A 25145-nucleotide genomic window follows, 5' to 3' on the forward strand; every position below is an offset into this window, starting at 1 on the left:
CGAGTTTCGGCCTCAGGCCCGCAACATACGTCGACCTCACATTCGAGCTGTCTTCCTGGCATTGACTTCACAACAACCAATCGACATTCGCTACCTCATCACAATGGAAGACGACGACGACGACTTTTACGGAAACGGAGGCGGAGAGGAGGAGGCGCAAGATGCGATGGAGACGGAGGCAGACGGCAAGGATCAAAAGATGGAGAGCGACTCTGGCTCAGAGGAGGACAGCAGCGACGATGTATGAAGATATGGATTCGTGGACGCGAATGAGGATACAATGCTGATATGAGATCTTTCGTAGGACGTACAAATCACACTCGAAAAGCCCGACGGCGCAAAGGCAGAACCTCCGTACGTCTCGCTCCCAGCTGCTCCACCAACCCTCTTCTAACACAATCCACAGTCCCGGCTCAAAAGCAGCCCGCGAAAAAGCCGCCTCCCTCAAAACCGCCGCCGCCTCCACAACCTCCCCCTCCAAACCCTCCAAAAGCAGCAAACCCCAAATCAAAAAAGACCCATCCGAACGACGAGGCTCCTCCGCCGCTCCGAACACCGTCAAACCCACCCTCACCCACAACAACAAAGAAGGCAAAGAGTTCCCCGCCCTCCGATCCAGCGCAGTCGACGTCAACGACACTCCCATCTGGCCCGCGAATGGAAAACCCATCACAGCCATCGACATCGACGCCGACCTCGCCGAACACTCGAAACCCTGGCGCTTGCCGGGGACGGACCAGACGGACTTTTTCAATTATGGGTTTGATGAGTATACGTGGGTGCAATATAGTTTACGGCAGCAGACGATGGGAAATACGATTGCTGGGTTGAAGGCGGAGGATGCGCAGTTGAAGGCTATGTTTGGGGAGATGGGTGGGCCAGGGAGTGGGGGACAAGGCGGTGGAGGAGGTGGAGGTGGAGGAGGGATGCAGGGGATGCCGCCGGGGATGCCGGGGATGCCGACTCCGGAACAGATGCAGGAGATGATGGCGCAGGGACTTGTGCCGCCGGAGTTTGCGGCGATGTTGGGGATGGGTGGGGGTGGGGGGATGGGACAGCAGCAGGGAGGACAATTTGGTCAGCAGGGTGGAGGATTTGGTCAGGGCGGAGGTGGATTTGGAGGGAACAGCGCGAGCCCGAATCCACAGCCTGGACAGGGGTTCCAGCCGCCGCAGGGACCGAGTGGAGGGCAACAACAGCAATGGATGCCGCCGCAGGGGAGTGAGAATTATAGTCCGCAGCAGTTGCAGATGTTGCAGGAGCAGCAGATGGGTGGAGGTGGAGGGGGAAGAGGACGAGGGAGGGGGAGGCGAGGAGGGTGGTGAGATGTGGCGGGATGAGACGAGGGCGATATACAACGAGCTTGTGGAACTTCGATACCACTTGCGGACACGTGGCTTGGAGAAATCCAAGGACGGGGAAGAAGATCTACGATGAAGATGCAGGATATCTTATTGATATACCGAGCGACTCTCACGCCTGGCGATCACGAAAGGCTTCCGGGAGGGGAGCAAATTCGAATTGTCCCCAAGAGCGAGGCTGTCGCTCCATCGAATCGACTGGCGTTATCAACAGCGCTCCGAATACGATTCGCAGATGCAGTGGACGCAACACGAGTCCGGTCAGTGCAATCCACGAATACAGAGCTCGGCTCCGGCGAAGAAGTCAAAACAAATCAGAAATGAAATCAAATCAAATCAAACATCTCCCGTCACTGTCAACACTGTTCCTCCTCGTTTTCCACTATCTGACACTGTAACCACAACTCAACCCATCCTCCCAACCTCGCCATCACATTTCCCCACCCCCACCACCCCTCCACCTCCCATCCACAACCCTCCCAACCCGTTCCAACACCCTCGTCCCACCCATCACAGCCGCGAATCTCCTCATCCTCTCCTCCTTGCTCATCATCACAAACGCCGCCAGGCCCGTCACAGTACCTCCTCTCCTACCTTCCGCCCCACCGTCGCTCATCATCGAGTCTCCACTCCCGTCCCCGACCCCTCCCCCTCCCTCCTCGCCCTTTCCCGCCTTTAGTAAATCGAGCACAACCTGCGCCGCAAAAGCATTCATCCCCGCTCGCCTCAACCATCGTTCCCACAACGTTTCATCTTGCAGAACCGTCATTCCAGGGTCGAGGTTTGGCGCGTAGCGAATGATGGCAGCGGCGATCCATTGTGCTAGCACGTCTGTTCCGTCTCCTCCTGGTGGAGTGGGGATGAGGGAGACTTGTACGTCTGTGTCGGGGATGGAAGTCGTGGTGAAAAGGGTGAAGTCCATCATCGCTTCCGCGTCGCGTGGAGAGAGCGGGTGGTCCGGAGAGGGTGTAGGATGGGTGATGAAGACGAGCAGGGTTTCGTAGCGGTCAGCTTGGGCGGCGAGCTGGGTGCGGAAAGTGGGGTTGTTGGGGTCGGGACGGGTTCCGGGGAGGGGTTTCTGTTTGAGGCGTTGGAGGGTTGTGAGGGTGAGGCCGATGCTGGGGGAGAGGGTTAGGTCGGCTTCCGGGGTGGGTGGTTGAGGAGTGGTGTAGTCGCGTTCGATGAGGGAGAGGGTTGGAAGGTGGTTGTTGAGGGAGCGGATTAGGGGACGGTTGGTGAGGAGGGTGGTTGAGATTAGGATTGGAAGGGGGTTGTCGTCGTGGGTGATTGATGGAGTGGGGAAGGCTTGGGTTGTGGTGGATTGAGGTGCTGGTGGTGGTGCGGTAGGTGGTTGAGCTGTTGGTTCAGGATCTGCTGCGACGGGAACTGTCTTGATAAAGCTGGCTACCGGGGTGATGCCTTGCATTGACAGGAATTCGGATAGGTGGCCTTGGCCAAGACTTTGAGTGTGTGTGTTAGCAGTCGGGCCTGCAGGATTTGGCTTGAGCTGGTCTTTGCGTTTCTTGAGAAGAGCATCGAGGCTGGAAAATTCCAATGGCTCTCGCGGAACTGTCAACTGTGGCTGGTAGCCTGGTGCGTGTGCAGCTGATTCTTTCGTGGAGCCTTCCGTGGCATGCAGGACTCGCTCCACTTGTGGAAGCTCCTGCAAGACTGGAGCAAGCTGTGGCTGCACTGCTGATACCGGTCGAGATGGCAGGTCGATTGTGTGTCCATCCAGCTCTCCAGAGGCTGGTTCAAGATAGTCATCGTCGTCCTCGCCAGGATCGAGAATGCGCAGACCTTCCTGCTTGCAAATTATCGACGAGATGTCAGGATCGCCCTCTACATCCAACTCGGCCAGATATCTTGCGAGTGAGCCATCGTCAAATTCTCCCTCTGGCTTTGGTTTTCCAAGGCGAGAGGGAAATGCGTTCCATTGCAGATGACGCTCCAGGCTGGTGATACCACTCCACTGCTTCTCGGTCTTGTCAAGTCCAGCTTTCACGTCTTGGATGAGAACGTGCTGGGTCCCGACATGCACTTGCCACGGTGCTGCTGGGGGGATTTCGTCGACTGCCGGTACCGGAACTCTCATGGTTGTGTCAACCTCGATGAGCTCTTCGTCATTCGCTTGATCGGACGTGACGTCCGCGAGTGGAGCTATCATCTCCGCAACTTCTTGCATCGCATCTTCTGCATCCTCGTATGGGTCCTCGTCAGCATCATTAGACTCGAGTGAAGGTAGGAAGCTGGCCAGGTCGTCTGAAAATGCCACAGTCTTCGCTTTCTTGGTCGGTGGCTCTGTGGGGTCCAGCGGTAGTAAAGGACTTGAGATCTTCAGCTCGTCCAATCGTCTGATCTTTCGCTGGAATGGTGAAGAAGATGAAGTATCGAGATTGTCGGACACTGTTGGGTTCGGGCGTATTTCTACGTCGTCTTGATGCATGATCTGAGCCTCAAGTCTTGCTGCTTCATGCAGGTTCGGATCTTCCGGCGTCGACGTGAGTGGAACTTCCTCTTCGACTTGAGCCAGGATATTCTGAGGACTGAACGGCGGAGAGAGTGGAAGAAGTGGAGGGCTCACTGGTGTAATCGCAGCCTGAACAGATTAGTCGACATCGCCAGAGATATGGCTGGCAGACGAACCTTGGTCCTACAATCTTCCAGGAGTAGTGCAGGTCCTTCCATGTCTTGAAATACCTCTTTGAGAAAGTTGGCCGTCTCACTGTCGACAACGACTTTCTCGGAGGCGATCTCCTTCTCTACCTGATCGGGCAGCTTCAATGACTTCTTGTCCCAAGTCAGGCGCTCATCCTTTTTCTTGGACAAGACGAAAAAATCCATGCCAGCAGTTGTCACGCTCACTACATTCCTCTCATGTAATCGTTGTATGTCCACGATCGGGTCAGTCGAAAGAAGAGGCTCATCGACCTTGAATTTCCTGAAGCCCAGGTGTGCGTCATGCTCCGGATCCTCCGAAGGCGACATCAGCGACATGACGGATGATAGAAATTGCGCCGTCTCTCTGTCAACGTTCCACTTCTCCTCCTCGAACGTCGGTGGCAGTTTTGCGAACGGATCCATCAGGGCATCCTCCGGACCTGGTGGCGTGAGAGGCAAAGAGATGCCCTGCATCGGATCGGTGCTGAAGTAGTCATGCCTTGCCGCCTTCGCGAGATCCCACTGCATGGACTGGGAATCATCATCGCTGCTCAGGAATGGGTCCGTCGAGGGAGGTTCTTGATTGTCGGAGCCGTCAAGATGCGGTGTGCTATCGCGATGGCAGACCTGAGAAGTTTGGTGACGATGTCCCTCGTCGTCGTACTTGACGAAGTCGAAGTAAACCATGGCGTCGTCCGCGTCCATGTTAACGCTGGTGGGTCTTGAGTGTTCCAAGTGAAGTGAGTCGAAATAGAGGTCATGTCAAGTAGAGGATGAGAACGGAAGAGGTGAAGTTAAGCATTGGTCTCCACGCGAGATGGAGCCAGCAGGCACCTACGTGAAGTCGATTTCGAGAAACGAGGCTCAAGAGATCTATACTCACGGCTGTGATCTACCAAAGAGGAGGCATACCTTCGCGGACGTTCGACAACGTGGACACACCCTCTTCTATTGATCTCCCGCCGATTGAGGATGCTTAGTGGAAGTTCGCATTGAGGCGAGACTGTCCGACTCACGTTTTGTGGGCATTCTGATCCTGATCAGACGGCCATGTGAAGGAGAGGGAAAGTCGCAAAGGGAACCTGAAGTTCTGCTGTGGAGGACTTCGACTTCCACCTCGGATTCGGGTTCGGCTGATCTTGGAAATGTGGCGATCTGCAGCAAGGATTCTCGCTGCTTGCTCGCGTGTCGGGTCTTGACGTCTAGAAAGATTTGCTGCCATCGCCGACGACTCCAAAGCTCCTATTGTTCAACCACCCAACTCGTCGCATTTCGTCCCTTTCCTCCGTGCAGTCCATCTTCCATCAAGAGGCTGCGTTGGCGATGAGCGACGTCGCAATAAACTAATACTGTGCATATCAGTGCGTCAATCATGCTCGTTCGCTCTGCTGGACGTAGACAACGCCGCCAGACCTCCCAGATCCTCGCCGCCTCTTTCGCACAACTATACCTGCCATGGCTTGCTCCCGCACAGCTTCAATGGAGTGCGGCTCGATCATCCTCTTCCTCCTCTTCGACTCCGACCCTTCGCCGCAATGCGCCACGAACTCCCACTCGACCACGGACTCGAGCACTCGCCACAGCCGCAGACCATCACATTGTCCCCACCGATAGCCGAATACCGCCCATTGGCTATGGCTCAGGTTTCCGCGACGCCACGTACGATCCACATATCCCGTTCGATTTCGCAAGAGACGGCAGAGTCGGGTTCAGCGGCCTGGGAGTGCACCATCCAGAGCCGCTGATGGTACCTCCGCAGATTGGACCTGAGCCTGCAATAGTCAAGATCGGAGGCTTGAATTTCGCGGCTCGGGATACCTTGACTCATCTGGTCACCAGTCTCAGTGTCGGTCGCCGTGACAGAGCAACGGCGATTGTGCAGAGGCTGTCCGAGAAATGTGCACGCGATGCGCCGGAGCTTCTGCTCGCTCACACAGTGTACTTGGAAGATTCTCTACGGCTGGTCATGGCACACGGAAGGGACTCGCCTCAGTCGCATGTGATATTGAAAGAGATGCATAGATGGTTTGAAGTGGAGATGAGGGAGAAGGGCATTCCGCTGGAAGCGAGCATGATCGTCACAATGTTGCGAGCAGTCATAAGGACTCTGAGCGGATCGCGAAGGGATCGTTCAATACGTCGGTACGCCGATCTCGCGAGTCAACTCGGTCCGGAAATGCTGGAGAATGTGCTGGAGTCTGAGGAATATGACGACAATGAGTTCGCCATTTTGGGTCGTGCTACGGTGGAATACTACGAGGACTTCGAGGAGGAGGCAATGCCTTCGCGGGAGGAAGCGGAGCAGGCCATCGAAGACGGTGTGGCCACTCAGCATCATGAATACGTCGATCTGGTAAACACACCAGAAGTGCTTGCCACCCAACAGAAAGGAGAAGGTCTGAAGGGGATCAAGCGAACGATGGACGTTTTCAAGGACTTTCCACCACTACCGCCGACCGCAACAACAGAGGAGAAAGAGAACAGGGCAGCACAACGACAAATTGCATTGGAGCGAACATCTGTCGAGGTCGCAGTTGAGCGATGGAAGAAAGCCGACGAGGAATTGAGGAAGAAGGGTATCAGCACGGCAATGCAAACAAAGGACATGTCATCGATGATGTGGCAGTGGCATCAGCAATTGCTCCCAGCGCTCAAGCAGGAACTGGAGGAGGTCCAGAAGGAGATGGCTGATCCGGGCCGCGAGCACGATAGACATCTTTACGGACCATTTCTGGAGCTTCTGCCGCTCGAACATATCGCGGCGACGACAATCATGGTAGCGATGTCCAGCATTGCGCATGGCAAAAAGGATACCAGCGGCCAGTATGAGACTGATGTCAAGCTGAGCCACCTCGTCAGTGCTTTGGGCAACACAATCGAGTCTGACTGCAAGGCAGAGAAGGCTGGCAGTCAGTCGCGGAGAGGCGCGAAGAAGGCTCGGAGCGCAGGTCGCTTGAAGAAATCCGCTGCGAACCCTGCCTTGGAAGCTCCAGACGCCGACAAGACGTCAGCATCAAAAGGCAAGCCGAAAAAGCCATCGAATAAAGAACTGCTGGCTGAGCTGGAATGGTCAAATCCAGTGAAGTTCAAGCTTGGGGCCATGTTGATCTCCAAGCTGGTCGAAACTGCAAAGCTGGCATGTCGGAGAGAGCATCCGCGTACAAAGGAGATGATCGAACAGATGCAGCCAGCTTTGCTCCATCAGATGAAGTGGATTCGGGGCAAGAGACAAGGCACGATTGCGCCGAACGTCGAGCTTGTCAAGAAGCTTTCATCTGAGCCGATACCTGCTCTGATTGCGAAGCGCATGCCCATGGTGGTACGACCGAAGCCGTGGAAAGGATGGGAGGACGGCGGATATCTCCGTTTCCCTTCACCTATCCTTCGTCTGCCTGTGGGAGACAAGCAAGGGAAGAGCTACTTCCTCGCCGCCGCAGAGCGAAACGAGGGCAAGGATCTCGAGACGGTCTATCGAGGTCTGACGGCATTGAGCAGCGTGCCTTGGAGAGTGCATCCAGGAGTCTTCAAAGTGCAGTTGGATGCGTGGAATTCTGGCGAGGAAATTGCAAACTTTGCGCCTCTTCGTCCCGCTACCGATCTTCCCCCAGAGCCAGAGTCGACTGACTTCGCCGAACGAAGAAAGTGGCTCGCACAGTGCCACGAGATCAGGAACAAGGCGACGGGCCTACACTCGAAGCGGTGCTTCCAGAACTTCCAGCTGGAGATTGCGCGGACCATCGTCAACGAGACGATATACTTCCCGCACAACCTGGACTTCCGTGGGCGAGCTTATCCGATTCCGCCGTACTTGAACCACATGGGTGCCGACAACGTGAGAGGTCTGCTAGTGTTCGCTGACGGCAAGGAATTGGGCGAGAAGGGCTTGCGATGGCTCAAGACACATCTGGCCACCGTTGCTGGTCACGACAAGGCGAGCATGCAAGAGCGTCTGGACTTTACCGAAGCTCATTTGGACGACATCTACGACTCCGTGCGCAACCCGCTTACCGGCCGAAGATGGTGGCTCGAAGCGGACGATGCGTGGCAAACGCTGGCCGCATGTTTCGAGCTGACCGCAGCGTTGGACTCGCCAGATCCCACCAAGTTCGTCTCGCATCTGCCAGTTCAACAGGATGGTACTTGCAACGGTCTGCAGCACTACGCTGCACTTGGCGGTGATCGAGCTGGTGCAGCGCAGGTGAACCTCGAACCGAGCGATCGTCCTGCTGATGTTTATACCGCCGTTGCTGATGCAGTCAAAGCCGAAGTCGACAAAGACGCTGCAGAGGGCAACCTCGTCGCGCAAGTCTTGCAAGGCCGCCTGACACGCAAATGTGTCAAACAGCCGGTCATGACCAACGTGTATGGCGTGACCTTCTACGGCGCAAAGGAGCAAGTCAGGAAACAGCTCGAGGTCCTCTTCCCGGAGGTCGGACCGTACGGCCCAGTCAACATGGGTAATATGTCGCACTATGTTGCCACCAAGATCTTCAAGTCGTTGGGAGACATGTTCAAGGGCGCACAGTCGATCCAAGCATGGCTCGGACAGTGCGCCGACCGCATCTCGACAAGTCTCACACCCGCTCAAGTCGAGGAGCTCAAGGTGACGCAAGGGACCGCCGGCAAGCGCTCCAGGGTGGGTAAGAGGAAGCCAGGACGAAGGAGCAAAGCAGAGCAGGCCGAGGAAGAAACCTCAACAGCAGCACCAACACCAGCCCCCTCCAACCCCGTCCTCGACACCCTCGCCTCGGACGTCAACAAGACCAAACCGCTCTTCAAGCAAACCGTCGTCTGGACCACCCCGCTCAAACTCCCCGTCGTCCAGCCCTACCGCGCCAGCAAACCCCGCACGGTATCCACCACCATGCAAACCATCGCCATCCAAGAACAACACGTCTGGGACCCCGTCAGCAAACGCAAACAACTCCAGGCATTTCCTCCAAATTTCATCCACTCCCTCGACGCGACCCACATGCTCCTCTCCGCGCTCAAGTGTACCGAAGAAGGCATGACCTTCGCAAGCATCCACGACTCCTTCTGGACGCACGCCTGCGACGTAGACGACATGTCCCGCGTCCTCCGCGACGCCTTTGTCACCATGCATCGCGAAGACATCGTCGGCCGCTTGCGGGAAGAATTCCAAGCGAGGTACAAGGGGTTCATGTACATGGCCAGCGTGGTGGCGCAGAGTCCCGTGGGGCGCAAAATCGCCGCATGTCGCGCGAAGCTAAGGAAGGACGAAACGTTGAAGATGAGTGAGCTTGCGTTGGAGGCGGAGAGGATGAGGTTGAAGGGGAGTGAGGATGCGGAGGAGAGGAGGAGGGGGGAGGAGATGGTTACGCCGGGGAGCATTTTTGAGAGTGAGGGGGATGGGGAGGCGTTTCTGATGCCGTCGGAGATGGCGGGGCAGAGGTTGGGGGAGTTGCCTGGTGGGGGGAAGAAGTCGAAGACTGCTGTCGATGGTGACGATGGAACCGCACGAACCGCTGATATCGAGGAGACGAATGTCGACGCGGACGTCCTTGCTGCGGACTTGGAGAGTCATGACCTCCCTGACGAGCTACCAGACGGTGGAGACGCACTCGAAGCATCTGCAGACGAGGCGTCGACTGAACCCGCGACGGAGAAGAAGAAGAATAAGACCCCAACGAAGAGGCCCACGCCCAGGAAAATCCACGTCTGGCTACCGTTGACGTTCCCCGAAGTCCCCGAGAAGGGCGACTTTGATGTGAGGAGGTTGATGGAGAGTCGATACTTTTTCCACTGAGGAGGTGAAGAGGACGGGGTTGGATCGGGTGGGACGTGTCTGTATATTTGTACGGTTGGGATTTGTGCATAGCGAAGGAAGGGCGTCTAGGGTATTGTATTGTGGGACAATCGGGGTATGATGGATGGTTCGATTACGAAGAGGGAGGGAGGTGGATGAGGTGGCTGGTGTTGTACGATACCCTCATCTCGTAGCGTTGAATTGCACACAGGCTCAAAGAAGCACATATTTCTTCCTTCGGACATCACACGACACGCGGCCCGAACATAGCCGACTTTCCCACTCCGAGCGGTCGTGTACATCTCCAAGAAGCTCCAATATGCATCTTACTACTCACGCCTAACCGTCTCCGAAAGCACAGCACTCTTCCTCGCAATATCGACCGCGAGCTGACCAATAGGCTTAGCATCCAGCAGCTCGAAAACAGACATGGCCGCTTCGACTTCCGCCGCACACCAATTGCGTAGTTCCGCCGCCACGAGCGAGTCGACGCCGTACGAGGACGTCGGGAGAGAGATGTCGATGTCTGGTATTGTTAGTCGTTGAGCACACTTCCTTCCCCTCTTTGCAGCGGGCGGGCGGGTTTAGACTTACCCTCCGGCGCCATCATGAGCGACTTGGCGAGCTTGGCTGTCAGAGCGACTTGCACGATCGCGGCGGCGTCGGGGATGGTCGTCGCGGCCGCTAAGAGGGTTTTGAAGTTCGCGCTGGGGGTGCTGGAATTGTCGACGGTGGCAGTGGGGAGGTCCAGTTGGCGGAGGTAGCGGAAGCGGCTTTGTGCGTTGAGCCAGAAGTATGGATCGCGAGTGCCGTCGGCAATGTGGGCTGCGTTGGTGCCGCCTGAACCGATGCCCATGATTAATTGCGTTGGGCACGTGTTGGACTTTGAGGTGTAGCCCGTCACTGCGCTCTTGAACATGGTCAGTAGCTCCGTTGGCTCGATTATCAGGTCACCTAGAGCCTCTGCGATTGATGATGCTTCTCTGTGCTCTTCGAGCCAACCGAAACTTCCGATACCGCCCAGATTCATCGTGGTTGCTTTCAGACCCATCTTGCGTCGGTAGTGGCACAGTGCGTCTTGATAGGTGTTGCCAGAGCTGTAATTGGACTGAGATGTATGTCAGCAGAGCGTTGCCACTCTGCAAGGGGCCTGCTTTCTCCTGACTTACCTGACCAGGACTGCCAATGAGGCCGGCGATCGAAGACAGCATGATGAAGAAGTCGACGTCTTTGGGCAGGACTTCGTGCAGATTCCAAGAGCCTGCAATCTTTGGCCGGGTCGCTGACATCCACTGTTCGTGGGTTAGGTTCTCGTACAGACCGTCTTGCAGGACCATAGCTGCCTGTACAACACCGCGAACTTTGGGCATGTCCGCCATGCTTTCCAACGCACTCTCCACATTCTCTCGATTTGAAATGTCGCAGCCAATGACTTTCACACGAGCATCGAGACTCTCAAGGTAAGCAATGGTCTGGGCGGCTTTGTCACCCACCTTCGTGGAACGAGACAGTAGGGCAAAGTTTCGCGCTCCGCAGTCTGCAAGATAGCATGCCAAAGCGCGACCCACGCCTCCTAATCCGCCTGCAATGACATAGGTGGCATCCGCGGTGAGCTTCAAGGGATGCTGGTCATGTGGCATTGTCAACACTTGCGAAGTCTCATCCAGCCGCAGAACGACTTTGCCAACGACGTCACTTCTCTGCGCCGCAAGGAACGCAGCCGTCAGATCGGTGTAGTTGAACACCAACGGCTTCGAGACCGGAGTCATACCCAAGCGGAACAATGCAAAGACTTTCGTCAGCAGAGTCGAGGCGAGCTGCGGCTCGTTTTGCAGGATGTACTTCATGTCAATGGATTTGAAGGAGACGTTTCTGCCCAAAGACCCGAGTCGGAGTGGTGCGTTGGCCTTGGTGTCTTCTAAATTGAAGTTGATGATCCTGCCGAGCGGTGAAACACAGCCGCAAAGCGATGCCATGTCTTCCCCTCCGAACAGGTTGAAGACCACATCGAAACCTTTACCCCCAGCGATGCGCCAGACCGACTGCGCAAAGACCGCACTGGACGAGTCTAGTATGCGATTGGGTGAGAATCCAAAGTCTCTTTCGAGCACTATCCGTTTGGCCGAGGAGCTGGCGGTTGCATAAATGTCCGCGCCAAGATGGTTCGCTATGGTCACCAGAGCTTGCCCAAGAGAACTCGCGGCCTGTGATATCAAAATCTTTTCGCCATGCATCAACCGGGCGGAGTCTACGGCTCCATAGTATGCAGCCATGAACACGAATGGGGTCGCCGCTGCTTCCTCAAAGCTCATGGAGTCCGGAATCACTTGCGGGATATCCTGACTGACTGCGATATGAGTCCGGAACGCATTTGGAATCACAAGAGCAACTCTGTCGCCCACCTCCAGTTTAGTGACAGCGGATCCGACCCGAGAAACAATGCCTGCAGCATCGGTCCCGAGCATGAGGCTGGGCTCCTTGCCAGAAGCTGCTCCAACGTCGGAGTAGTTGATTCCGTGCGCCTTGGCCTCGACTTCAACGAAGGTAGCAGGTAGCATTGTCGCCGCATCGTCGTCTACGGAGAAGAACAGAGTCTCTACACGGCTGTTCTTGGTCGTCTGTAGCTTTAGAGGCCGTCCGATCTGCTTCATCTGCTGGAGTTCTGGCTCTGGAGCTCCACCGAGATTCCGCATGATCCCATTCAGTGGTTCATCGTCCATGATTCGTGGCACGGTCATGTATCCATGGGCCTCCGACAGCTCGTTCTCATTAGTGATACTACCCTCCACAGCCCACAGCTCAGAAATGGTCGCCCACAATCTGCTAGCTGTGACGTGGAGTTCGCTCTGTGGCCGAGCTTGCAGCCTAATCTCGAATGGCCGAACAGCAGGATTCTCCGAACGTGCGACTCTCATCAGACCAGAGATGGCGCATGCCTCAGGTGGACAGATACCATTCTCATCATTGTTGCAGGCGCACCAGAGCAGCAGATTGCTCTTGAGAATAATGGTGCGGACTTTCTCAAACAGCTCTTGCGAAGGATTGTGGAACACTGGCGTTTCAACCTCGAGCAGAGACACTACAGCGATGTTCTTGGCCGAGAGTTCGTTGCGGTGGGCTATCAGAGCTGCTTCTTCGAGTGCAAGAGATGTGGTGTTGACACCCTTGGCCCCGAATTGTTGCTCCAGTGCGTGGAGGATCGAAGTGGCCATGTCTGATGGTATGTATGGTTTGACAATGAAAGCCTTGTCGAGGGCTGGCTGAACAAGATCCTTTGGCTTGGTCGACACCATAGTCGACAAGATCCTGGTGTTCTCGTCGTCTTCGATAGCCACGGCAACGTCAAGTCCTGAGAATTTGGCTTTCAGGAGGACCTCGCTCCACTCCTCTTGTGTCATCAAAGGGCCGCCGGTGCGCCCATCCTCTGATAGCCACCAACCTGGAAGAGTACCAAATATGACGCCAAAGTGATCAAGACGCGCTGTCAACTCTCCAATGACGAGCTTGCCACCCGGTTTTAACAACTTGAAGCAATTGCTCAGCGTTACGTCAATTCGCTTCGTAGCGTGGAGGACGTTGCTGGCGACTATCACATCATATGTCTCGGCCTCGAAGCCTTGCTCGAGCGGATCCAATTCAATGTCCAGCCTTTGGTACTTCACATAGTTCTCATATGGCTTCAGATGCTCTTGAGCTTTGGCGAACCAGCCAGTGGAGATGTCCGTGAATGTGTAAGAGCCGAAACGAGGTGCCCGGCCGTCATCGTGTCCAAGAATCGTCACCACAGGAACGCTCACAGATGCCGTGCCTGCTCCGATCTCCAACACTTTCATGCCAGGGTTCTCATGGCCGAGCAGGTCGAACAATTCTCGGATCATGTTCAACCCTGACTTCGAACACATTGCATCGGCGTAGAAGTTGGACAGCGTATCGTCAATGAGCATTATGGGCAACGGCTGCTGACGTCCTGTCAACAGGTCTGAGAGCTCGCGACCCACTGCAACGAGCAGTTTCATATCGTGCGGATGCATCTGTTCTGCGCTTTCGAGAAACTCTGTCTCCTGCGCGGCAGTCATATCGCACCAATTGTCTGTTGATCGAGCTTGACCGAACAGCCTTCCAGCTCGACCGTCTTCGTATTTGTGCTTGAGCCATTGAGTATAAGGTATCCAGTGCCCGGTCAATGTCGCTTCCACCTCTGGAGTTAGAGCTTCCACAGCCCGTTTAAGAAAAATGAACGCTGCTTGGGTGAAGACTGCCTCGGCCATTCCAACTGAAGTTCTGGACTCCATATCCCTTGCAATGAGTTTCTGCATGTCAGATCCTGCCGTGTCGACGAGACTGACCACCGGCTTCCAGACATTTTTGGCTGCCAGTCTTCGCTCGACTCTTCCTTCAAGATTTTGCTGTTTTGAATCTCCAAGGCCTGTGAAAGTGCAGTCGCTGAGCTCAAGTAAAGTCTCCGACCAGTCCTTCCTGGCTACCTTGATTGTTGCAGCACAACTTTTCTGGCTGATCCAGGCAGATTTGACGAAGCCCAAGAATCCTTCGCCACTTGCTGTCGACAAATTGTTCGAAATGCGCATGAGTTTGAATTCAGTTGGAACGATGGTTTCACCTTCACCTTCGTGTCTGCCGTGGGTTAGTGCTTGGTATGCAGACTGCATCGCGCTGTCGAGGAAATTTGGATGAAGGACATAGGGGAACTCAAAATGAGCGGGCATCGTCTTCTTGGTGTCGCTGACTTCGATCTCGAATGTAGCGTATCCGTCTCCGGTTTTGACAGCTCTGAGACCTTGGAAAGACGGTCCATAAATGAGGCCAATCCTTGCAGTCGCAGCATAATGCTCCTCGGCGGTCATAGCACGCGTACACACTCCTTCCGCATGCTCGAAAACGGCCTTGTCAGCGGCATGCGTAGCCGTGTACTCGGACACACTGGCTGGGTTGTCATCGTCGTAGACAATCGAGATCTGACCCGAGCAATGCTCCTTGTACCTCCGCTCAGGCCCGTGAGATATCTCAAGGGACTCAAAGCTGAAATCATACCAGTTAGAAAAGCCTCGAGTTCCGCGCCGCTGAGGCCGCAACTTGGTGAAAACTTCAAGTCCCGGATCGGACGCAGGAATGACCAGTGCACGACGGATGGCAACGTCACGAAGATCGAAGCTTTTGATCATCTTACCAGGCACCGCGCACTGCTTGACGCCCTCGATGGCTGCACAAATCATGGCTGCGGCAGGAAACACATCGCTGCCACGAACGACGTGGTCAGCAATCCAAGGCTGCTCCGAGACATGGATATAGTTCTTCCAAGTCGGCTCTGCCCATGAGAATTCTCGGATCGGCTCTCCCAGCAAGTCGGTGCGAGGCGAGTGACGGAAACGTAGACTCTTGGACAAAGTGCTTTCCTGCCAATATCTGGTCTCGTGATTCCACGGATATCTGGGCAATTCGATGACAGGAGCCCATGGAGCGACGATCTGAGGACGACTGTTCACCCTGGCAATGTCGACGAACACACCCGCCGACCAGAGTGCCCCGGCGGTGGTAAGTGCCGAGAGCTGTGCATTCTCCTTTCGCTGCAGAATGGAGTGGTATGCGATGGTGGCATTGGCGGTGTTGGTGCCGAGGATCTGCCGGAGCGGCCCCGCTAGCGCGGCCGCAGGACCAATTTCAACCACCTGTGTTATGCGACGACGTCCTGATCCTGCTCGTTGAAGGGCGGACTGCACAGCGGCATCGAACAGCACGGGCGAGACCATGTTTTGCACCCAATAATCAGCACCAAGATCTTCCGGCCGTACAAGAGCGCCGGTGACGCTGGAATACATGGCAACGCTCGCATTGCGATTGACTTTCGTGCTGACAGCGAGATGCCGCAGGCTTTCACGATAGTCATCCGCAAGCAGCTGCATGTGCTTGGAATGATATGCCATCTTGACGCGCAGCCGGCGCACGAAGACGCCTGCGTCCTTGAGCTTCGCCTCTAGCTGGTCGAGCAGGCCAACATCGCCAGAAACCGTGGTGCTTTCCGGCGAATTGCAGCATGCGACGCTCACCACCTGCGCGTCCGATGGCCTCAATCTCTGGATGTACATCTCCGTATCGGTTCGGGACAGTCCCACGGCCATCATGCCGCCACTTAGGTTGGGATGCTGCCGGGCGAGCTCTTCGGCAAGACGACCGCGATGGAAGGCGACCTGCCAGCTGCTGACCGCGGAGAGAGTGCCCGTCGCGTAAGCTGCAGCGATTTCGCCAGAGGAATGGCCAACAACGGCACTCGGGAGGATGTTCCAGTGCGCCAGCAAGTCGACAAGAGCCACCTGGAGCACGGTGCACAGAGGCTGCGCCAGGCCGGGTGCGCTGATGTCGGCATCAATGACCTCTTTAGCTTCAAGTATCCGCAACGCGCTCCACGTGGCGCCCAATGAGCGTAAGCAATCGTCTGCGGTTTGGATCGATCGTCGAAATACCTCGTAGCGGAGAAGCTCCCGGCCCATTCCATACCATTGCGCACCCTGGCCGGTGAAACAGAAAAGCACCAATGGATTCTTCCCGGCGCGTTCGGGCTTGACAACATTGCTCTGCAACTTGGCAACAAGAGCCTCGATCGAGTTTGCAATCACGGCTTGGCGCCACTGGAACGTCGTCCGACGATTGCTGTATGTGAAAGCCAGCCTTTGCAGGAGCTGCTGGGCCTCAACAGCGTTGCCATTGAAGCAAGCCTGCAAGTAGTCCGCATGACCTCGTACAATGCGACTCAGCGCAGCTTGGTCTGGTGCTGACATGATGAACACCTTGCAGTCCGCCTTGACCTTGAGATCGTGGACGCTTTCGGTGTCGCTAGACTCGGAGACAAACCCGGAATCTGCAGATGGAACACCGGCCGTGGGTGCGCCTGTGATCCTGTCGGTGTGGATACTGCGCTGTGTGTTTCCACTCAGCCCTCTGGCAGCGAGATAGTGCTCCGCGTCATCAACAATACAATGTGCGTTCGTTCCACCATAACCGAAGGAATTCACGGATGCTCGCCGCAAACCATCCCTCGGCCAGGCTGTGGGACCTTGTACGACCTTCAAATTTCGCGATTCCAGTCCGAGCCGAGGATTGGCATTCTCAAACAGAATATTTCCTGGAATGATGCCGGACTCCAAGGCCAGGATGGTCTTGATCAGTCCTGCCATGCCCGCTCCCCCTTCAAGATGTCCAATATTTGGCTTCACGGACCCGATCAAGAGAGGTTTGCGCCCTTCTTTCTCTCTTTGAAAGGCAGCCGCAATGGCTGATACTTCGAGTGGATCGCCAGCAGCTACGAAAAACGCCGATCGTCAGTCCGGATATCACAATTTGAGAGAGCAGATAGGCGATTCACCTGTTCCTGTGCCGTGGGCCTCGAAATAACCAGTCTCGTCCAGACCCAGGCCTGCTGACTCGTACGCTTGACGTATCAGCGACACCTGCGCGTCCGAGCTTGGCAAGGTGATGCCCGGCGTTCTACCATCTTGATTGCAAACGACGTTCCTGATGACGCCGCGAATGTAGTCTCCGTCGCGCCTGGCATCGTCGATGTGTTTCAGTAATACGACACCAACGCCCTCGCCTCTGACGTAGCCATTCGCGCGTTCGTCGAAGGAGTAACACTGGCTGTCAGGACTGAGAAAGTTAAGTGGATTCATCGCGGTCATCTGGTCTGGTAATAAGATCAGGTTAGACCCAGCAACCAGGGACTGACGGGTCGTGCTTTTCGAGTCGCGAATATTCTGGACAGCCAGGCTGAGGGCCACCAAAGAGCTCGAACATGCCGTATCGAGAGTCATGGACGGTCCCCGGATGTCGTAAAACCAGCTCAGGCGGTTAGACATCATGGTAAGACCGTTTCCGGTGGTCGTGTATGGCAGGGTGTCATTCAAGTCTGTCGAACAGACGATGTGGTATTCTAAGCCGGTCAGCAAGGTGAGTGACTGCAGCTGTGAGACGGAATCGCACCTCTGCTGAAGCCACCGACATAGCAAGACATGTCGGAGCCAACGATCGTGCTCATGGGAACGCCAGCTGGTCATCATCGTCAGTCCACCGAGGACCTTGAATTCGGGTCCACAAGATACCATTTTCTAAGGTCTCATAGGTGACCTCGAGTAACATCCGATGTTGAGGATCCATAGCGTTCGCTTCCGCCTGGGTCATAGAGACTTGTCAAAGGAGATCAGTCGGAAAATCGCTGTGCCGTCTTGTTCAATCGTGGACATACAGAACTATCATATGTCAGCGGCTGAAGACCTCATGAGATCGCTCTGGAACGCTCGTCTTACTGGAGCATCGAACAATCCAACGTCCTCGGAGAGAAAGTGTCCACCACGGGAGACCGTCGCTCCTTTGCGATCGTGGCTCGGATGCCAATAAGCATCGACGTTGAAGCGATCCTTGGGAACCTCAGACCAGCCGCTGCGTCCAGCCAAAAGCATCTCATGGAACTCCGTAGGGGATTTGGCGTCGCCAGGGAATCGGCAACCCATGCCAATGACAGCAATATCTGCCATTGCGCCGTCACCTGTCACATCTGGGGCCATCGCGGTCTCTTTGGAGGACGATATAAAGTGAGGGTCGAGTCCAGATCTGTGAGATCACGGATGCAAATTGTGAGAGGTGGTCAACCAACTGTGCCGAATGCCTCATGCCTCGAGCAACATCACGCTCCTTATTCATCCTTTTCATATATTGCGATTCGGACTCGACAGAACTGTCTGCAAGCCTCAGCCCTCCAGCCCTCCATACTGAACCCGAATCCGGTGAGCTTCGAGGAGGATCGATCCTGTTTGAGTGGGTCCATTGGCTGCGATTGGTCCGAAGAGCCTGCCTTGGCCTCTCGTCTATAAGCGGCGAGCATCTATGGCTTATCATCCCACGATCCCAACAAAGCTGCATCAATAAGTGGGCTCGGTCGCCCTGAGTGTCTTGGCACCTTGTGAGCCCGCTGCTGTTGCGTCGTGTGGCGTTCAGCAATCTCCAGACGCTTGCGCACGGTAGGTCAAAAGGATGCAGCTGATATGATCCCAGTTCCTGAACGTTGCTCCTCATATGCGAAGAAGTTCAAACTTGAAACTTTTGCGTTCGCACGCTTACAACTGGAACAATGGTACGGATTTTATGTCTCCACGGCACGGGCTCTAGTGGCGCGATCTTTGAGTCGCAGACTGGTATGCATCAGCGAAGACTCCACCTGCTGCATGTTGTTGAGGATCTGACATGCTCGTTTCTGGAAAGCTGCGCTGCGAGCGATGCTTCCGAGCCACTGGGAATGGTTCTTTATCAATGCCGAGCTCGAATGCGGCGCTCATCCTGAGCTTGCGGACTTCTACCCCGGCCCATACTATACGCCAGTCGCCGTACCCACTGTCAAGAGCATTGCACACTTTCACAGTTGGTGCTTGGATCTTGTCGCAGAAGAGGGACCTTTTGATGGTTGCATGGGTTTCAGCGCTGTAGGTCCATCTTTCTGAGCTCGTGCTGAAGAACAGTTTGATTCAAAGTCATCACAGGGTGCATGCCAGCTTCTCGGCTTGATGCTCAAGCTGCAGAAGGATCAACCCTGCCAGCAGCCTCTGTTCCGGTTCTTGATCCTAATAGCTGGTAACATTCCGTTCTCTGGGGACGAACAAGAAGGCATCGATGTCACAGACTGGATCTCATTTCATCGTGAGCCATGTGCAAACCTCGACGAACTCATAGCATTTAACGACTGGGCAAAAGAAAATCCAGATCAACGCCCGGATATCATGGACCCGACAGGCATCCATCCTTCTTTAGTTCCCCTGCTGGAAGAATGTCGCACCGGAGAGTACGCTCGAGATCGGTATCTCACCCGATTCCTGCATCCAGAGGTCTGCAAATTGAGGCTGGATCTGCCCACCGTCCATGTCCACGGCCAAGCAGACCATCTCTATGAGGGGGCGAAAGGCATGGCTGAGTTATGTGCGCCAGCTCAGCGTGAGATCTGCACACACGCGGGAGGGCACGAAATCCCTAGAACCAACAACGACATGCTGCGACTCAAGCGCATGATTGAGAAAGCGGTGATGAGATCGCAAAGCTGAGTTCTCATAGCAAGGTTTCATACGACTCTTGTTGTTGCGTATGCCATCCTCTCAGCTCTCACCGTTGCTCGGGTATTGGAGCCAGTGATCCACCTGCGTTCAGCCGCAGCGACATGGCGTCCGACCGGTGTCTTCAAGTCCCGCGTGTGCCACCATCTGCATATGATCAAGTGGTAGTACAAGTGCTCCACTGGACGCTTATCGAGGTGCAGGTCGGCGGCACACTGCAGATCGGTAATGTCGTCCCATCCTGCAGGACTCCACACGTCTCTGCGTCTACTCCAAGGTCCGAGCGCGGGAGGCTTAGAATTTCAGCTGCTTGAAGACAATGAAGGATTACCCCTCGATTGCATCCTCCACACCCTGCAGTTGCAGCAAAGGTTTAGTGGTGTGAAGGAGCAGCGGCTGAAGTCCGAACGCACGCCCAGCTCCTCGCATCACCTAACCGCTTTTAATCTATTGCGTCAAGCGAAGGATCGCTTTCAAAGTCTCGGAGTCGCATATGCCCGCGAGGCGTATCTGCAGCTGACTGCTGTCCCGCCATGCATCGACCGGTCGACAAAGACCTTCTAAAAGCGCGAGTACAAGTTCAGGAAGCATGCTGCATGTCTGCGATTGTTGGTTTTCTATTGCAATATCCAGAATCCACCCGAGGCTGCAGTCATGCACGATAAAATGAGTCCAGGAATGGTGAGCGTGGATAAAGCGTCCACGCCTGCTTTCGCCATTGCAGATGCTGCGCATACCACCAGATCGGACGGCTTCGATGCCTCCGCGGCAGGTGAAGGTTCAAGCAAGCAAATTCCGACATGGCGGTTCGTCCTGCTCAGCGTCAGGTAAGCAGAGACTCATTCTCCACATCGAGGAGCGAATGATGGGCGTGATTGTGTCGCTTCGTACTGACGGAATCTCAGTCTCGGCATTGGCCTCTTCCTCTCATTCATCGACTCCTCCATAGTATCGACTGCAATGTGAGAATTTCAGAATACCGGGCCTCCGCTGTCCCTGACAACCCACAGATTCACCATTGGCACTGAATTCAACGCAGCCACGAGAGTCTTCTGGGTCGCTTCGGCGTACACATTGGCCAACGTTGCATTCGCGCTCCCCTTTACCGCAGTAGCTGATGTCATTGGACGGTTCCGGGCATATCTTCTCGCATCGGTCGTGTACCTGGTGTTCTCGATCGCTTGCGGGTTCGCGCAGACGCTGAATCAACTCGTTGCGTTCCGTGCTCTGCAGGGCTTGGGTGGGTCTGGTCTTTACGCTCTCGGGCAAGTCATCTGGCCAGAGATGATGACAATCAGCCAGAGACGATGGTTGGGCGCGGCTATTGGTGGGATTCTCGCCATAGCGGGAGCGGTAGGGCCTCTGCTGGGAGGAGCCATTACCAGCGGTGCAACTTGGCGATGGTAAGAGATCTTGAATGAGATGGAGTGTGGTGTTCTTGTACTTGACCTGATGCTGTGTAGGATCTTCTGGTTCAAAACTCCAGTCGCTGCTGTCGCGCTGATGCTATTCCTCGTATCATGGCCGAGACAGGCTCGTCACCACGTACGTCGAGCCATACGGACTCTTGACTGGGTGGGCTGTCTACTGCTCATTGGAGCAAGTACACTGCCAACGCTTGCCTTTCAAGAAGCAGGAAGAAAGCCCATCTCGCATGAGGCGCTATTCCTGGCACCGCTAATCATCGGTATCTGCTTGTGGATAGTGCTCGTCGGCTGGGAAATTTACATCGCCAAATCGGAGCGATGCAGCTGGAAGACGGTCCCGATATTCCCGCCAGACCTGATGAGAACCCGCCGATATACTGCGGCAGCGATCAATACCTTGTTCACAGGGTTCGCCTACTACATAGTCGTGTACGCGATACCATTGCGCCTCCAGGGCGTCAATGGAAGAACCCCGGTACAAGCCGGCATCGCTCTAGTCCCGTTGCTAGGCGCTGCAGCAGTCGGTAGCTTCTCGACGGGAGGGTTGTCGTTCAAGAAAGACATGCTAGGCTGGACCTCAATTGCTGGATCTGCACTGATGGCAATTGGTACTGGCTTGCTGACGACTTTGGAGGTCCATGATACTCGTGCTATACCAAAAAGTCTGTACGGCTTTGAGGTGTTTGCCGGTCTTGGTTTCGGACTTGCAGTGGCCTCAGCCAGCATGCTTGCCAACTTCGAATGCGAGCTTGAGCATCACGCTGTTGCGCAGGGCATCGTCTCGCAGGCCCGTGTCTTGGGTGGTTCACTGGGTATTGCTGCAGCTTCGGCCATTCTCGGCCGCGAACTCCGCATACAGGCCAGCATCGCAGTCAGAGAAAGCAAAGATGCTTCATTGTCCGGGACGGCCAGTGACGAGCTGAGCAAAAGCGTTCAGATTGCGTACTCCGACGCTTTTTCCACCACATTACTGGTGGCATGTGTTGTGTGTTGCGTCGCATTTTTCTCAGCGCTTGGTACGTGGGACCGCCACAAGCAGGGCCTGCGAGAACGAAACGCCGCGCAGGAACAGCGAGAAAGCGATCGCATTGAGCGTCTCACCGCGCCCACTCGCGTTGGACCTGGATGACCACGATTAGAAAGTCGGTAGTGTCGGCGAGTGTGATGCGTCCAGTGTATGCACTCGTTGATCTCGCCGAAGAGTACATATTCAAGACGGCAGAGTGAGCGGACAAGCTCCCTTCGTGCCACGAGTCGAGGGTGGATTGTTAGTGCACACCACGTTCGTTGTCTTCCTGAATTTGACAACGCAAACGATGCATAAGAAACTCAAAGACGGCAGCTCCATGGTCCCGCTCAGATCGCACCACGTAACATAGCCACCATTGGCTCGGATCGTGCAGTGTGTGTCGGAGGACGAAAGTGTCATAGTTGCTGGTTTGCTCCTGCGAAGACAATCTTCTTTCTCTGGTGCAGACTTTTCACACCAAGCCACCGGAGTTCGAGACATGCGGTGCAATTCGAGCGGGATCGCGGAGATAGAATGAGGTCTTGTCTGCGCGCGAAGGGGACGCTGAAGATTGGGGGCGCCGGCCTCCGGTCCGCGTGGATCGAGAACTTTAGCTCTGACTGGCTCGCTTACGATCAACGCTAACGGATGTTCGTCTTCTCGCCCCGATGCCAAAAATGAAAAGTCCGAATCCGTGGAGTTTGGATTTAATTGCTGGTGATTGTGATGGGTATTTCTTATCGATAAGAAACATCATTTTCGACTAGAAAACGCCCACACTGGACTATACACTTTTGAACATGATTCAATAACCCTCCTGCGCCCACACCGAGCATCGATATGTGCCGATGGGCGCGTCATTTGGCGGCGTCTCGCGATATTCCAGAGGCAAGGACTCGCTGTTGAAAACGACATAGAAGTAAAAGAAGCAGACACGCAGAAATCGGGTTAACTTTTCCTCTCAATCTTGGTCCTCAGCAAACTCATAATCCGGGTCCAATTGGCCCATCCACAATGTGCAAATACAAACACCACTTCTGGATCTCTCTACCGTCCACGGGCTTCGGGCAAGTGAAGATGTGCACTTGCTCGATCACCCTGATGCCCAACTGCAACTTGTGCTGCGCAAGTAACCACACAACCCCGACCGTGTTGGGTAGCGTCAACGCCGCCAGGCCTTGTGCTTCGCCGGTGCTGAAAGACACACCTGGCCAGGGGCCGGGAAACTGCAAGACAAGTCATTAGCGTTCGCACGTTCCCTGCTGATGGACACGACAAGAACATACCGTCTCCGACACCTCCTCGTCCCTGCCCAAGATCGACTTCATCCCGTCCTGCGAAGCTTCATTGGCGACATCGTGCCGGAAAACATGCTTCAGCCCTCTTGCATCCTCAGGGTTGGCGAACAGCGCTCGCCAGGTCAGAAAAGTCAAGTCCGACCATCTTTTCAGCGGCACGATCGGGGGCTCGACCTGGAATGTAGCAGCCATGTAGTCAGGACTGTAGCTACTCAAAGCTACCATCGCGCCGTCCGATGGATTGAACGACCACACGTATTCTCCTCCGGATGCTTCGTATTCGGGTCCGGTGGGATCAGGACGACTATCCGAGCTTTGTTCCATCATAGCCTCCTTCCGATGAGCGTTGTCGTCGTTGATGTTGAGCGCTTCGAAGCTGGATCGAAGACCGTAGAGGTCGAAACTGCGGTAGTTGTCTAGTCTGTTCCAGCCGTAGGTGGAGATGTCGAGGGCGAGGTCCACCCAGGTTGATTGCTGGACGCGATCGGCCTGGCTGTTCATTATGCAGAGGAGATGGGTGCCGCGGAAGACCATTTTGGCGCAGGGATCTGTGAAACCACAAGGTGGAAGGGTCAGCGGAGGTTCGAGATCATTAGGTGCGAGTACGAGCTGAGCCCTGCTGCCCAGGTCTAAGAGATGGTCTCAGGCTGAGCTGCAGACCTGCTGCCTTTCGATCATACCAAGCTCGTCGGGATTGACATCACCGAGCGTCGCGACGGCGGCGGAGAGAGCGGCAGTCGCCCAGTCGCATTGCATGAAGTCGCGTTTGGTTACGTTTGAGGAGCCAGCAGATAGAGGATCAAGGTACGAGATGGGGAGGCTCGAAGTGTGGGAGGTGAGGTTCGCATCATTGGCTCGTGGGTGGAGTGCTCGTGGTGGTGAATGGGATGGCGAGTTCTGGAGGTATGGCAGGATTGTGAGGATCCACGCACATAGAAGTGCTGTGACTGCGAGTCTTGCTAGCCAGGTGTTTTGAGAGGGAGAGGTAGGCATGGTGTATTGTGGAGGTGTTTGAAGGAGGTTTTCGGCGTTGATGCTCGAGAGTGGTAGTCAAACTGGTTGGACCTATCGATGAGCATGTTGGTCGTTCAAATCACACCTGGAGTCTTCAGCGGAAGCGTGAACATTGGCCGTGTTGTCTTCAGGTGATGGCACATGCCTGCCATGCAGACCTGCTCTCATGAGCTCAAGGAAGACCTCACCAGTACCGCACGAGCAGCTGATGTCTTCAACTTGCATGAGTTATGAGACTTTTTGATCGCATTTCTCAGAGGCTTGGGAAGACGAGGGCTTGGAGAAGAGTTGCCAATGAACACAGATCTGCGACGTTACTCCTATGCGAGCCTCGTCGTCGAGGAAGGTCCACAATCATTATTCGATGCATGATGGGACCATGATCAGCTGGCGAGCGGAACACGATGACCGACATGGTGTGAAGTCGTAGATCTCACAGATCAGTGCAGCTTTTCGACAATCGAACGAGCATCGTCTTCGTAGAATTATGAAGCTTCTCCAGCAT

The 25145-nt window shown here is 55.2% G+C and overlaps 7 protein-coding genes across 7 annotated transcripts; 4 read left to right on the plus strand and 3 right to left on the minus strand.

Moving 5' to 3' along the window:
* Nucleotides 1-103: 103 nt before the first annotated feature.
* MYCGRDRAFT_110826 (uncharacterized protein) lies at nucleotides 104-1225 on the plus strand (the record flags this gene model as incomplete). The annotated part of the gene is made up of 4 exons (XM_003849417.1): nucleotides 104-241; nucleotides 305-354; nucleotides 407-1077; nucleotides 1158-1225. 4 exons carry the CDS (start codon nucleotides 104-106, stop codon nucleotides 1223-1225), a joined length of 927 nt encoding a protein of 308 aa, XP_003849465.1.
* A 566-nt stretch (nucleotides 1226-1791) lies between these two features.
* MYCGRDRAFT_95845 (uncharacterized protein) lies at nucleotides 1792-4727 on the minus strand (the record flags this gene model as incomplete). Its single annotated transcript, XM_003849598.1, has 2 exons — nucleotides 1792-3726; nucleotides 4008-4727. 2 exons carry the CDS (start codon nucleotides 4725-4727, stop codon nucleotides 1792-1794), a joined length of 2655 nt encoding a protein of 884 aa, XP_003849646.1.
* A 1039-nt stretch (nucleotides 4728-5766) lies between these two features.
* Nucleotides 5767-9789, plus strand: MYCGRDRAFT_47599 (uncharacterized protein; the record flags this gene model as incomplete). The annotated part of the gene is made up of 3 exons (XM_003849418.1): nucleotides 5767-8625; nucleotides 8707-9477; nucleotides 9520-9789. 3 exons carry the CDS (start codon nucleotides 5767-5769, stop codon nucleotides 9787-9789), a joined length of 3900 nt encoding a protein of 1299 aa, XP_003849466.1.
* Nucleotides 9790-10118: 329 nt separating this feature from the next.
* Nucleotides 10119-18329, minus strand: PKS2 (polyketide synthase; the record flags this gene model as incomplete). The annotated part of the gene is made up of 8 exons (XM_003849597.1): nucleotides 10119-10315; nucleotides 10384-10897; nucleotides 10959-17101; nucleotides 17165-17728; nucleotides 17779-17844; nucleotides 17898-17981; nucleotides 18041-18044; nucleotides 18102-18329. The coding sequence occupies 8 exons, from the start codon at nucleotides 18327-18329 to the stop codon at nucleotides 10119-10121; spliced, it is 7800 nt and encodes a 2599-aa protein (XP_003849645.1).
* A 593-nt stretch (nucleotides 18330-18922) lies between these two features.
* Nucleotides 18923-19883, plus strand: MYCGRDRAFT_47392 (uncharacterized protein; the record flags this gene model as incomplete). Its single annotated transcript, XM_003849419.1, has 4 exons — nucleotides 18923-18986; nucleotides 19054-19271; nucleotides 19329-19494; nucleotides 19597-19883. The coding sequence occupies 4 exons, from the start codon at nucleotides 18923-18925 to the stop codon at nucleotides 19881-19883; spliced, it is 735 nt and encodes a 244-aa protein (XP_003849467.1).
* Nucleotides 19884-20804: 921 nt separating this feature from the next.
* MYCGRDRAFT_117758 (putative major facilitator superfamily transporter) lies at nucleotides 20805-22448 on the plus strand (the record flags this gene model as incomplete). Its single annotated transcript, XM_003849420.1, has 3 exons — nucleotides 20805-20854; nucleotides 20903-21295; nucleotides 21356-22448. Coding segments are annotated over 3 exons (1536 nt in total), but the record flags the coding sequence as incomplete, so codon positions are not given.
* Nucleotides 22449-23311: 863 nt separating this feature from the next.
* Nucleotides 23312-24619, minus strand: MYCGRDRAFT_95850 (uncharacterized protein; the record flags this gene model as incomplete). Its single annotated transcript, XM_003849596.1, has 3 exons — nucleotides 23312-23554; nucleotides 23615-24174; nucleotides 24307-24619. The coding sequence occupies 3 exons, from the start codon at nucleotides 24617-24619 to the stop codon at nucleotides 23312-23314; spliced, it is 1116 nt and encodes a 371-aa protein (XP_003849644.1).
* Between the last annotated feature and the right edge of the window lie 526 nt (nucleotides 24620-25145).

The sequence above is a fragment of the Zymoseptoria tritici genome, chromosome 9 (assembly GCF_000219625.1).
Source record: "Zymoseptoria tritici IPO323 chromosome 9, whole genome shotgun sequence".
NCBI lineage: Eukaryota > Fungi > Ascomycota > Dothideomycetes > Mycosphaerellales > Mycosphaerellaceae > Zymoseptoria > Zymoseptoria tritici.